At 37.7% G+C, this 14,723-nt stretch overlaps 1 protein-coding gene across 8 annotated transcripts in view; it reads left to right on the top strand.

Annotated features, from left to right (window-relative positions):
• Positions 1 to 14,723, top strand: part of TPK1 (thiamin pyrophosphokinase 1) — a 309,021-nt gene that overhangs the window by 50,279 nt on the left and 244,019 nt on the right. For 6 of the 8 annotated variants that reach the window (XM_062569597.1, XM_062569598.1, XM_062569596.1 and 3 more), the window contains one exon: positions 8,200 to 8,274. The exons of the other annotated variants lie outside the window; for them this stretch is intronic. In XM_062569597.1, the coding sequence (XP_062425581.1) occupies positions 8,200 to 8,274 (75 nt within the window). The remainder of the gene's footprint in view (positions 1 to 8,199; positions 8,275 to 14,723) is intronic. 8 annotated transcript variants of the gene reach the window in all.

The following is a 14,723-nucleotide window of genomic DNA, read 5'->3' as shown; positions in this document are numbered from 1 at the left end:
TGCAGCTTGGCCTGTAGGAAAACAGTGTCCCATCGCATACTGAGCATATGAAATATGCAGCCCTCAGAGACTCCAGAGAAGTACCAGTATCAGCTGAAAGCTTTTCACTGCGAGGTGTTAGCACTCTATTGGAAGCAGTAGCGGCCACTAATGTAAGTGGGCTGTCCCTTGTGTATGGCTATGTTTGTGACTTATTGTGAAGAATTATTTGTTTTCTTCCACATAAATTCTTGTGGAGGGTCTCCAGAGACTACCACATTTTTATCTTTCCAGTAGGACTGTTTGCATAAATCCCTTTTCCTTCCTATTCCTCTTGCTGGAATTTACCTTGAGAATTAGGAGCTGTAAAATATATAACAAATCAATATAATTTGCATGAAAAAAACAACATTAAAATAGATTGATGGGGATAACTACATTTGCACAAAAAGCAGCTGACTATGCATATTTGATTTACTTATTCGGTAAGTCTCAGAGTATGTTTGTAAGGTCTGTGATCCTTTTGCATAATTTGTGCTGGTTTATTATTGGAGTTGTCACACTTAAGAGGAAAATTAAATGGCTTGTTTGAAGGCTTAGAATTCAGGGTGGTAAAATGCAGCCACACAGTGTTTTATAAAACAGTAACTATAATTAACACAATAGTCTAAGCTTAACTATTCCTCTGAATTAAAGATGACAGCTACCTTGTTAGGAAGAGCACAGACATAGAGAATGGGTTTTACTGACTGACTTAAAATAACTTTTTTCTTTCTAAAAGTAGCAGTACTATGGGGGTTGCTGGGAAACTTTCTATACATAAAACATTTAGATTTCAGAGTATTGATTTGGGATGATTAAGTTTGAGATGTTTTTTGATTCCTCAGTATCACAGCACAGCACAGCACTGGGTTTCCCAGTGAAGTGAAGCACTGATGAAGGAATACTTAGTTCAAGCAACAGAAAGGCAGAATAAGGTGCCTCTTTGTATAAGACACATTATCTATTCAGCACAAAGTGGATTCCTAATCTGAAATGTAACCCTAAAAAATGGTTTCATGGGAGTTCATGTTAAAGTGCTTTTTCAGCAATTTACCTTGCATTTCTGTTCAAGTTTCAGGTTTTTAATCTCTACAAATTTCTCCCTTCCCTGTTCCTGTGCAACAGATAGGAAGTGTCATGCTGGCTGTTAGGTGTAACAATTCAAAGTTAGAGACAAATTTAGACAAGTTTACCTTAATTTAAACATGGTCTGTATTTTTATAATCTTAATGTTGTGACATTAGTCCTATTTGTTTTATAAAGGCATTGCAAAAAAAGGGATTGATAATCTAAAGCCACGTGACAATGAGAACATCTATAGTAGCATTTATTTTGGATCCAGAATGTGCTTTTGAAGCAAGTTTCCTGATTTTATGTACTTACTGTGCTTTGCTTCCTATGGCGTAGTGGTTTTGGAACAAGCAAACTAATTTGTTAAACTTGTTAAACTAATTTGTGAAACTAAAAATGTACTCTAGGAGCACATATGATGCTCTCCTACTATTATGGGGCATTTAGTCCACAGGACCAGACTAGACCCAGCCTCAGGTAGCCTTCCTCTCCCTTCTCTTCCCCAAAACATATGGAGTGTGCGCATCATACCTTCAGCATCAACTGTTCTGCTCTGTAGATCTGCTTTTATTGTGCCTTACTGCTTGCTAATACACAAATTGATAGTGTCCGTTGTCAGTGGATTGCTAAAGACATTCACGTGATAAAACTACAGTTTTGTCCTGTGGGGCAAAAGTGAACTTTCAAGAATAATTCCTAGCTCAGCGAGTATAATTGCCTGTTAGGGACTGCAGTCGCATGTCAGCTATGAAACTACAGACTTTGTTGTTTCAATGTTAAACACACAAAAAGCCAAAAATCTCTTCTAGGAAACTTTGGGTGCTTAGAAGTCTGATGGACTGATTCTCTTATAATTATGTTCCCTCTCTCTCTATATATATACGTATATATATGTATATATACGTGTGTGTATATATATATATGTATGTATTTTATGAAACCTTTATTCACTTCCTTTCTAACTTTCTAATGGGGAAGTTACTCTAGTTGAGTAGTTTGTGAAGTGGATGGTAGCTGCTGTTAATAACAGCACCATGAATGAAAAAGCTCAGAATGAGATGGTCCATTTCAGTAAGCTGGCATGAATGTTTGTAGAAACTAACAAGTAGTGCTTTGGACTTAAAATCTGGAGATAGGTGCTTCCTTGGCAGAAATTGATGTACATTTGGTGCTGGTCCCCCAAACTTATTTATTTTTGTTTAAAAATTGAAGTTCTCTGGGTTTAAGTAACATCTGTGTCTGTGTGCTGAGCATTTATTTCCTATTCCATAAAAGGAAGGTGAAAAAATTATACAACATGTTTTCATTTCTTTAGTGGAAACTCTGCTTCAGTGTTTTGAATTTTTTTGTTTGTTCCATTTACTGTGTGGAACAAACAGTCCATTATGGCTGAAATAAAAATGCCAATGAATGTCAAAAAAACAGCTAATTGTACTAGGACTAATACAACAAAATGCAAAAATGTTTTACCAAGAAGCTTTTTGAGGTTGCATTGAGCAGGTAGTATACATTTCCCTTCTGTGTATTTAATGCTATATCATTTTCTGCAGTCGGAGACAACAAAAGATACAATTCTAGATTTCTCTTACTTGGATGTAAAGCCAGAGTACTTCAGATGCAATCAGTGGTGGTTTTTTTTCAGACTGATAAAAACCCAAGAATCTAAGATGAAAGATTATTATTTAATAAATAGTCATGTTTCTAATTTCAGGAATTTTGTTGTAAAACCCCTATTATTTAAGCGTTTGTTAAAATTTTCTACTGCAGTGTATGGCATTGAACGCTGTTTTTCATTTGATATCGTGTTTCCTAATTTATCAACTCACTTGTTAATTATTCTGTGCTAGTGAAATGTGTTTCACCAATAGCAGAAGTTCCCATTCCAACTTTCTCTGACTTAGTAACACATACCAATATGCAGGAACCAAGTCTTTCATTCCACAGAGTGTGTTAAGAAAATCTTTGAAGTAAAAACTCATTTTTGATAGATTCCATTTCAACAAATAGTAAAGTTCAATGTATTCATTAAAAAAAAACCGCAGCAATTTATTTCAGTAAGTTTTTCTTGGTTAGCTGTAGCAATACCCGTATCCATCTTCACTGTAATTCTGCATAAAAGTTGTTTTATGATGTTTGCTGTTTTGTAATCTGATTTTTTGGGGACTTGGTTATTATAGGCTCCCTCTAAATATAGATTCTCTGTGGTATTCTTAGAATCACAGTTCAATACTAATTCTGGTACAGGAGAAGAAACTTCAACCGTCATAAGCAAAACAACCTCGAACTGTTTACTCAGATGTCTTTTATCAGTGTCAGTATTTTGGAATTGTGAAAAGAATCCATTTCTCCTCTCACATATCTGACATTGGTCAGATAAGTAGGCAGTGACTATTTATTTAAAAACCTAATTTGTGGAGTAGGAGTTTCCTGAATGATGGTACTGGAAACTAAATCATTCTTTTTAAGACTGATTTTGGAGCAGCAATGTGAGCTTCCTTATGCTTTCTCATCCAGGGATGAATATTCAGTGGACTCATTCTGAGTTTCTCAAAAGCTCATCACATATTTTGACTCTGACCTATTTAATGAGAAACATGAGTAATCCAGAGCTCTGCAGTATCTTTTGCAAAGATGAGGTTAATATCTTGAATATCTAGATATATTTCTAACAGTGAGGAAATTCTCTGAGAGTTTATAGCTGTCTTCCTGCTTGCAACTTCCTACTTTAAACTCGTGAGATATTTTGCTAACAGTAAAAATCTCGAAATCTCTTCTCCATGCAAACCATCTCTTTCCTCCTCCTTACTCTATGCTAAACTTGCCTCTCTCTGTTGAAAACCCCTTGGTAGATCACTGGAGTGGTAGAGAATGGCTGCTCTTCGGGCACGTGGTAAACCATGAGTAGTGTGGCTGGGCAGAAGACCCTTTCGGTGGTTGAAGCTCTGACTTTGGATTCATACTTCATTTGTGCCCCAAGGCATGCCAGTATCTTAGCACAACATATACCCCGTTGTGTGTTCCTGTGTACATCGTCTCACTAAGAATGAGAACAGCAGTGGGTCTTTCCCAAAGGGCTTTTTGTTTGAAGTAATGAAAACTTTTTTCCGCTTGGGAAATATAATAGCTAGGAAGCTTGCTGTATTCGGAATAACTTCTGACAATGTTATTCTAACACTGAAAAGAAACAAAGGAGGAGTGTTTATTATTATACTGGCTGCCAAACAAAAGGTTGTATTTAAAAATATATGTGCCTCTTGAATATGATTTGTGACAGACATACAGCCTGAAGACTGGCATGTGACAAGGGGAAATCAATAAAAAGCACATAATGATATTATAAATATTTATAGAATAGCTAGATGAATGCAGTATGACAGGGAGAAGTCAAGAAGGCTTTTAAGATAGTAAATGTGCACCTCTAAAATGTGCTAAAATTCTTCTGAGAGAGTTGAAATGGGGTATAAAGGCATTATGCAGGCTGTCGTTTAGAGAGAAGTTCATAACCTTTGATTAAAATCCTTTATAAGCAACCCTGAAAAAAGCTTAGTCGAAGAAGAAGTGAGGGCAAGTGAAAGTTGGAAAACAGAGAAGTAAAAGAATGGTTTTCAGAAGGGAAGATGTTATTCACTGACTGTCCCAGTGGGATACGTAGTGTTGTTCATTAAGCTGCAACCTAGGAAGGTGAGGAAACCCTAGTTCTCTATTTGCAGCAGGATGAAAATGAGCCAATGTTGTCCAAACACAAGGAATTTTCCAGCAGCCCCTGAAAGAGTATGTAGTTTTTCTTAGCTGTATTTTTTGGGTGTAACTGACTGTTGACATAATTGTGCACCTGTTGTTGCCTAAATTATGCCCACAAGACTGTAAGGTTTATAAGCAGCAAAAGGAAAACAGGAGTAAGAGTGGAACTGAACAAATTTGGTTCCTTAAATACACGTGGAAAATTTCTTCTAGTCGTCCTTCTATCTCCCTGTCCTATAAAAGTTAGGTTTTACTGTGTGGCAAATTCCACAGGTCTGAAGCTACTGAAAACCGCAAGAGTGCTTTCGTTGTGGGGCTCTGCTGTATTCATTCTCTATGTCAGTGTAAGCACCAAAAATAAGCTGAAGCGTTTATATAGAAGAGTTTATTCTTTTTTGCTTGTGCTGCAGATGCCTGAATTTGCTCACTCTGCAAAAGCTACCAAAAAAAAAAAAAAAAAAAGAAAGAAAGAAAAGAAAGAAAGAAAGAAAAAATTACTAAAAATGGAAGAAGCCAGGCAAAAGTCTGACTTGTTCTACCTCAGCAGCAGCGACGCCAGCAAGAGCTTCTGCAGCAGAGATACCTGTCTGGGGACAAGACACTTCCTGTGCTGAATTCCTGCTCCCCGAGTTCTCTTCTCTGTTAGTCCGGCAGAGCACAGTTTTGTTAATGGTTGGGTCAGGGTGCTGATTATCTTTGTGAAAAATGGCTGGGCAGACAGTCTGGGAGATAGATGCTGCCTAATTTGTTAAGGGCTTTTTAAAGATAAATGGCCTTGAAGTGGGTTTGTTTTCAAACAAATAGCCAGTAGAGTACCCAGAGCAGTGGCAAAGTGAGCTCTCATCAGCTTTTCCTCAGTGATGGATGCTGCATATTCTATCTGCTGATGCAGTCTTTGCCATCAGAAGTCCCAATTTATTAATAGCTTTTAGGGCAATGAGTGTAAATTATTGCAGTCCAATTTTATTACTGTTTTACATCTACTGAGGACTGAACCCTTTATGCAGCTTCATATTAACTCAGTAAGCACCATTACAATATTGACATTTAGGCTTGTTTGGGTAGCATTAATCACAGCATTTTATCATGCCTTAATTGCAGTTTTTTGAAATAACTGGAGTGTTACTTTTTCTAAAAAATAATAGAAAAAACTAATTTATATTTCTTCACTTTGGCAACTCATGACTGTGCTTAAAAAAAAACAACAACAAAAAAAAAGAGCCCCCCTAATTAGATGTGCTGAGGGCATCTACTCCTTTCTTCCTTTGCATCAACTGAACAAATAGAATCAGCTGTTTATACAGACCTCATTGGGAGCGCTTGGATTTATGAAAATAGACCTCTGAAATCTTAGTATGGATATCCTTGTCCTCAAAAAGATTTCTTAATATATAGCAAGAGTCCACTTGATATGTAGAAAAAGCTAAAAATCTACTGTTTTTCCATATACTAATATAGCTTAAGGTTTAAAACAAACACAGGAATGCCTTTTGTGATTTGCCTGCAGGAGTAGGTTTACAGTGTCCGTGTCTATTTGTATTATCGTATCAGTGAAATAACCTCTTATGTTTGCTGGCTCTTTCAGTAGAGGGCATCACTGGATGATTATGTTTAATATAAGGAGTTGGCAGCCTTTCTCACTTAACTATCATTAGCAGATCTGCTGCTGAGGTCCCATTTTGTGAGGCAGCTGGAAATTCGTACTTAGTTTGAATGTATTGTTTTCCACCTTTATCTCCAAGTTCAAGGACAAGGCAAAACTGTTAGGACTAAGCAAAGAGAGGTTTTGCCCACCTCTGTCTTTATTTACTTGGTCTTCTGACCCCTCCACTGTTTTCTAAGTGAATTTGCTGTTGGCTTCTTCCCTATTATGTGATATGCATGGAATAAATAGAGGTGTGGAGCGTATTGCAAAGATGCAAGCGTGGAACTTGTGGGAAGGTATTTGACTAAAATTCAACCATGTAGATGTTTTACCAAAGTGAAAATGGCCTTCAATAGGGTATCTCTTGGTATTTACAAAGGAGGCCCATGCTGTTGCCTCCAATTACAAGTCAGCAAACTAATGCACAAAGTAGATCTGTAGAGAAGCTCAGATGACTTGGAAGATGAGAGGCAGAATAATGGTGCTCCAGTCTCCTAATCCTTACTTTATTCAGCCATTCGACATTTTAAAATTTTATTGCCTTCTCCCCAGTCCCCCTCTCCAAGATGTTCCTACACCTTCATTAGTTTTGCCACATGTATTTTTTCCCTTGAAATGTCATATGACTTATGTCACACCTTCAGTGGTAGCCTCATTCTGCCTCCTGCTATACTAGATATGTTCAAAAGCCCGTCTAATGATAGAGATGGGGGTTTTTGTTGTTGTTTTTTCATTTGTTTTTTGCAATTACAGTGACTGCGCATGACCAAATAACCAAATAGTACTTCATTAACCTGACTGCCTAAGGATATCAAGCTGTAGGGGAAACCTGTGTTCCTGTATGATAGGCAAGAAAATTAGCAAGTGAAATAATGTAAATCCCAACACAAGCAATCCTAATAAATTAAAGGGGTTAAATTTATTCTTTGATACTAAAGTCTGAGATATTTTGAATTCTCTTCTTTTAAGACTTTTATATTTGTAAGTTTATTTTTGTCCCTCACAGTGGACATATTTTTAGGGCAGAATTCTTTAGAAAAGAGCCTGCTCAGTCTGTGGGAGCAGTTTAGATTGCTGGTAAATCCAGTGAGATTTTTAGTCTTTGTTATCACCAAGATAACAGGCTAAAGTTCACTTTCACCTTTACTGTCTTTGATTACTGTCTTGGGCATGGCCTTCTAGTCTGTGTCTGTACAGCATCTACCACAGCGGAGTCTCAGACGATGATTAGAGCTTCTTGGTGATATGAAAGTGTAGGAACAGAAACCACTGATGTCAGCAGGAATTCTGCAGCCACTGGGAGAAAGAACTATGGAACCCAGGATAGAGACAACTTAATTCTGAGGCGGCTATAGCCTCCCCTGTTAATAGAGGCTAGGGCTAAGCTAATATCAATAAATGTCTTACCCAGACTCCAGTAACAAGCGGGAGATTAAACAAGTCAACTATATAGATGAGGGGTTGTGTCGAAGATGGCCTTCAGTGGATAACAATCTCTTCTAAATTAAAAGGTTTTGCTGGAAGCCTATCAAGTAAAAGGTATCTAATGAAGCTCTGGCAGCTTCTCCATCTGAAAACGATGAAACCTAAGAAGCAAGGAAATTAGTGAATTTGCTGCAAGGTTCTTGGACTAAAATTAAATACGGAAAAAGCAAAATACAGAAAATAAGGGAGGGAAAAATCGATATTCTTGCTAATAAGAATCAACATTTCTCTTACAGGAAACCTGAAGTTTTGCCTTCTTATTCTGAACCAGCCTTTCAACAAAGGTCATTTTCATTGTCTGTGGAGCAAAGGTAATAATAACTTAAATATATATCTTCATTTGCTTATTTACTTAGCTGATACTCAGCTAATCGACTTCATGGCTGTTGAATTGCAGTGTAGCAATTTTGTCTAACTAGTACAACCTTCAGTCAGCGTGTGAATTGGCAGAATATGTCTCGTGTTGCTGAATGCAGCAAATGAGCTGATTATGCAAATTCTGCATCTCTGCATCCCTTACGTCAGTAGGAACTTTATGAACTGATCTGTGTTAGAGCCTGTAGCTTTTCAGAGGCATCTTAGGAATGATCGTTGTTTTGCTGACAAAGTGCAGTAGATCAATGGTGCATTTATGAGTTTGGAGGCGAGCATTCCTTTAAAGGTCATCAGTGAAATGTGTTAATTTTAATCAAAATAAAACGAACCGTGCAGATACTGTGTTGTGAAAGCAGTGGGAATTTGTGTGCGTGTCAGAAATATGCAAATCAGATTTCACTACCCCTTTGTTAATATGCGCAGTGCTAATCATCTCTGGTATGATAGCTGCAGATTTACTGACATTTTGTGGAGATGTATAAATCTTTGCAGGCTTGGAGCTATTAAATCCTCCAGTGCAGAAATGTAGTTCTTCAGAAGCTTTCTGATAAACCACGGGAACTGCCTCTAACTTATTACCAGGCTTGGAACCTTGCAGAGAGATTCCTGTTAACTGACTGGGGCAGGTACAGCTATTTAATTTCACCATAGGCCTAAGAGTTGGCAGGGGGTGGCTTTACAGTTAAAAGGAATTGGAGTAAAAGATGAAGTGGGGAGGCTGTATTCACATCATCTAATTCCAGCAAACGTAAAGTAGGTACCTCCACAGTCACAGGAGAGAGAAAAGGAAGGAGAGGCTTCTATAAGGCAATCCAAAACATCTAAACTAGCACTGTACCCCAAATACCCTCTTTTTTACTTGCAACATCAGCAAGAAGTGCTCAACTGAAGGGCTGTAGATGTGTTTTCCACATACGATTTTAAGTATATTTTGATTTAAAAATATTTGATGAAATTATATATTTTGCATTAAATATTGAAGAGAAGAATGATAAGTATCTTGATCTTATTTCTCTGTTCCACCTTTCCTATGTTTTGAGGTCAGAGGTTAGAAAACAGAAAGCAAACCAGACACATGCCCAGTTGCAGAACTGCAGTTGCAGTACCTTGCATGTGTTGCTTTTATTCTGTGCTCTGATACATCAGACTTTTTTTTGTCTGTCCTTTCAAATTTTAAGTCTTTCTCTTGCAATCAAATCTGCAGGCTGACTCTTGGGGCATGGTGTGCTTCTTACTGTAACACTAATGGGCCTTTAAGTGTACTGCTTCAGTGAAGGGTTGGAATAAAAAGCTGAATACAATCGAGTAGAAGTAGAATGTCTTGATTGAGACTACCACAATCGGTTCCTATCCTCCAAGCATAACTGCAAAGAAAAGAATTACCGGTGCTTTAGATGGCTTTTCAAAGCATTTGTGCGATTTAGGAGCAGAAGACCTGTTTACGCCAGAAGGACTTGTGCTAGCAGATTACTTAAAGATACAGATGAAAATTTTCTGTTCAAGCATGATGATAGAAAAAGATGCTGACACAGTGAATCTGAAATGTTTTTCTTGAAATTCAGTTTCAATATTTATCAGCTCTGAATCCAGGACAAGGCTCTGGCAGCATTTGACTGACATTCATAGTGGACTGCTATAGGTAATTGGCAATCTTGTGGCTCCTGGACCCTGGCTCTGGAGGAGTCTCTGCAGGCAGCCAGTTGCAGGACTAGGAGACCATGGCGTTTTTGTGAATTAGAAGAAATTATGAAAGAACAAAGAAGCCTCAGAAACAGTATTTACTGATCTGTTGTTTTTCCTTGAGATCTCATAAAAATTCTGTTCTATGTAAGTAGTCAGAAGGAAATGATTGGACTGTTGATCCACAGAGTGTTGTCAGCTACACAAACCGGGGGAGAAGGGAGAGAGAAGTGCTCAGAAAAAAGGAACTGGAAAATATTTGACTGACTTCTTTAAGTACAGCAATCTTGGGTGTTACACTGGGTAGAGAATGCTGAGACAGAGGTGTTATTTTCAAGTAGGTTGTGTCTTCCTGTGAAAATAACTTGTTTTATTAGCCTTGTCACTTTAGAATCAAGTAAGAATGAAGGTGTGATGTTATATGTCTTGAGTTTTAAAAAATCACGTGGTTAAGTGCAGCCATTCTAGGCTAAAATCATCCAAAGTGTAACTTCTCTTGACCTGAAGAAAAAGTGGTTGTAGCTAATTAGCCTTTGTTTTAGTATAGACTTGCATGAAAACTATTTTTAGTGACATACTTTGCAGAGAACTATTTCAAGCTGTGCAAGTTTGCATAAACTTCCTTTCCTCTGCTTTGTGAAGGACACCAAAATCTGATTTCTTCCCTTATAGGGGGCAATTAGCAGCTTTTACTACTCTCACCATACAAGCAAGCCAAGTTATAACAGTAAGGTAGTGTAAGCTAAAGACTACCACAATTTTTTTCCTACCTTCTGTAACTGCACCTTTAGTCACGCCATATACTGTCTTTGGCTTGACTACAGTCATTACTTCATTGCTGACTACTATATTCATTACTGTTGGACCTGCCCAGAGTACTTTTTTTGTCATAGGTACAGCCGTATAGAATTGGACAGTCCTGTCCTAAAGGCAGGATGAGTGAAAGGTTGAAGAGGGATTATTATACATAAGCTGAATGAGGGATAATGCTGCTAGTTCAGTGAGAGGATGTTATGGGTTGAGTGTGGTAGGAAGGAGATAAACCAAATAGAAAGAGAAATTGAAGAGGGTAGATCACTAAAGGGGCATACATGATGGGAAAACATCTCAGTGTAAGTGAGGCTGATATAAAAGAGACTGAATATGGAAAGGTGAGGTGGAGGCAGAGGATTGGGAACAGACTAGCAATAAGCACAAGACAAGGAACATCAGTCTAATCCATCAAAAAGATTTTGAATTTTTAAAGGGCTTTGATTTAGCTCTTCCTAAAGCCAGTCCTACCAGTGGAGATGTATGGCTTTCCTCACAGTTCTTATCCAATCTATAGATTGGATAATGCATGGAAGAGACTGTGTCTTGCTTTTCTCAGATGCGTATTTCTGGGTCCAGGTGATTGTTATAAGGAAGACTTGACCTAGTGGGGCCTTACTTACCCTGTCATGCACCATTAACTCCTGCGTGTATTTTTAATGATATTTAGCTCCTGGTCTCATTCCTGTTTTCCAAAAAATTGGTAAGGAAGAAGTCCAATTTACATCAGTCTCTAGTGCTGCTTTGCAAGTGGTTTGAAATGTAAATATATCTTCAACAGAATTGAAGGTCTGAAACTGTTTCTATGTTAGGTTACAAGAGCTAGAAAGCCCAGGTTTTAGAGGTTGAAAACAATAAATACTTTCTGCAGAGTAAATGAAAGTTCCTGAGCTTTTAATTCAGTTCTTTAAAATCTCTTTAACATTCATTTATGCCAAGAATTTCAGCCATGGCTAGCAACTGTGCTTTGTTTTTTTGATGCCTCCATAGTGAAGTACCAGGAAAGAGGCAGAATAATTGCAGTGCTAAAAAAGCACCTGTGTAAAATATCTCAAGTTCAGCATCTGAAAATTGTTTCTTATTTCTGAAAATATTGCCCTTACAAGCTGTAGTACTCAAATGGTCCAGAATTGTCTGCATGTTCTCACTTGATGGTAGCATGCTAAATGGCTTTGTGTTGTAGGATATTTCCCTTTCTTAGAATGTTGACACCAAGAGCCATAAAGAGCAACTGAAAAACAAGGTGGTTGTTTAACGTCAGAGCAATATGCAGTGTTTCACAGCAAACTGATGAAGTTTCCATTCAGTGCTGTATTTCTGGGAATGGCAGGCTTGCTGTTAAATAACATCTTTAGATTTGCCAGTGGAGAAAGATATATTGCAGTAGAATTTTTCCTTAGGTTGCCTTTAACCTCCGGCTGAGTGTTCTTATGTCTATAGATTTACTGATAAATGCACTTGCAAGATTAAAGTATTGGTTAATCCAGGCCTGCTTGGCTGAAGAGGATGGCTGTTGCAGGTGTGCCTTATGGTAGGAAAGCGTGTTTGTGGGTATTCTTCAGTTCTTGCTACTGTAGTGTCAGGTTATCCACTGTGCCTTTCTCAAAAGAATTGTAATTTCTTCCTGAAAATAAAGGCTGTCCCAGAAAGTTGCAAATCAGACCAAATAGGTTACTACAAAATATTCCTGGCTGGTGTACAAGAATAAACTACCAACATCCTTTTGGAATGGGTTGACTGAATCGTGACTTACGGGATGCATATTTAGTGTTGGATAAGCAGATGGGAAGGAAAGCTGACGGAATCAGTCCCCTCTGTGTTAAAAGTCTCAAGACTGGGCTGTGAAAATGCCTGTTCTTAAAGAGTACTTCCCTTAGTATTCTTTTCCATGGAGCATTCCTTTTATTTAAGGAATTTGCGGTCTAGCTATGTCTCCTTATTATGCTGCCCTACCAGCCACTTCCATGTAGGCGTGATCAGTAGACATTTTATGACACTTTGTAGATAACCGACAAGAAGAAACTCCAGAAAGAGGAAAACTTGTGGCTTACTTTAGGGATATCAGCTCTAGATTTTTAGGAGTCTGTATATTAAGAGAGCAGAAAGCTGCCTTTTATGGCATGGGTAGGATACCCAAGTCTGAACTTGTGTTAGATTGTCTTCATTTATATAATATATTTTTTAGGCTACGTCTTTTATGTTTGCTCATCCATAAATTGGGTTTTGTCAGATTTCCATCCCTATTAATACCACTTTTTCAACTATCAAAATTACTGTTGGATTTTAGAAAGTATTTTGAATGTGAGGTCAAGATCAGCCTCCTGTTTGGTGATAACGCTGCTAATTGAGTGGATTGTTAGCACCTGGAGGTGACTGTGTATTACAAAATACTTCCTTTTCTTGGGTCATCAAGTAAGGAAAGCTGCTAATGTGTATCAGGAATTTCAGTCACCCGTCTTTGAATGCCACATGTTCTTCTGTCTATGCATGGTATGTTCTAAGTGTTTTTATCTGCAGTGTAGATGGTGACTTTTTTTTGAATGGCTTCTGTTGAGGTCCAAGAGCTGTGAATAAGGACAAATAAGATATCTATGCAAGTGGCTAGAACAGTTTGAATATCTTGGGGCAGAGAACAGAGTATTGCAGTTTAACAGCAGGAGGGAAATATCCTTGCTTCTCTGGTACCACTTTTTGTTCTCTGTGATTGATACCTTTTTCTGCACTGTCTGAATGTCTTTACCACTTGAACTCACCTAAGCTTCGGGAATTATTGGTATATACATCCATTCAGTTGCCTTCTTACTTGTCTGCAATGAACTTGCCTTGTTGGCATATGCTGCACTTTTCTCACCTTTTATTTTCATCATTTCTAGTTGAACTTACTTGTAATATATCTCAAATTTGTACTAGACCTAGAATTGGCAGCTGGCATAAAACTTGAGTGAATTTAGAGCAGCTACTATTAATAAATAGGAACATGTTCATAAAAATGGTGATTGGGATGTCGCATGGACGTGTATGCTTTATTGCAGTTTCCAGCAGGCATCCAGACTAGCAGTAACTCTTAGTACTGGCCTCAGCTAAACTATTTTCTTCTCCCCAGAGTAATATTAGGTACTTGATAAGTCAATAATAAAGTTCATTTTTCCAAATTTAAATCAAAACAGGAATATAATTTCTAGTTTGCATTTAGAAGCTTGAATTTGCTGTTCTGTACCACTTGCTGTAGATTTAAACAACATTTTTGTACTGTGGAATGCCTGATGTTGGACTACATGCAGTGAGTTAATTTTCTTTAACTACAGGAGTCTGAGAGGAGTTATTTCAAGTGTTCTTGAGGGTAGGGGATCTAGCATATACTTTAGAAGCTAGAAAATCTGGCCCTGCTTACGGCTGGCTAGCATTGTGTAAACCTGGAAACAAAATAGTAGTATCTGTATCTGAGCATGCAGCAGTTTCCACTTGCTCTGATTTTAGGCAGAGAGTTTCTGGACCGAGCTTTGCCCATGACTCAGTGGATAACCTTCTACCATTTTTTTTTTTTTTTTTTAATTTTTCTCTAAACTAGAGGTTTACAGTTCTCTTCACAAAACTAAACTTAAAACTCCATAGATATGGTAAACATCTCCCAGTGTAGCATGTATATTGTTAGTGCCTTTCTGGTTTGGAAGTGAGTGTCTTGAGAGCTAGCCAAATTAAGTGAACAGAAAGGTAGATCTCTCTGATTTTTGAAGGTTTTTAGTTAAGTCATTGGTAAAGCTGAGCTTGGTCTTCCAGGCCTTTTCAAGTCCCTTTATTTTGTAGTAGGAGCTGTGATAGAATGAGGTCTTTAAATAAAATTGGATATATGAGACTTCTCACTTTTTGTCTTTCAATTCTCTGCAAATTCAACAAC

Source organism: Rhea pennata, chromosome 2 (assembly GCF_028389875.1).
Source record: "Rhea pennata isolate bPtePen1 chromosome 2, bPtePen1.pri, whole genome shotgun sequence".
In the NCBI taxonomy this organism is placed as follows: domain Eukaryota; kingdom Metazoa; phylum Chordata; class Aves; order Rheiformes; family Rheidae; genus Rhea; species Rhea pennata.
The sequence above is the reverse complement of the archived record's forward strand: the minus strand, read 5'-3'. Positions and strand labels throughout refer to the sequence as shown.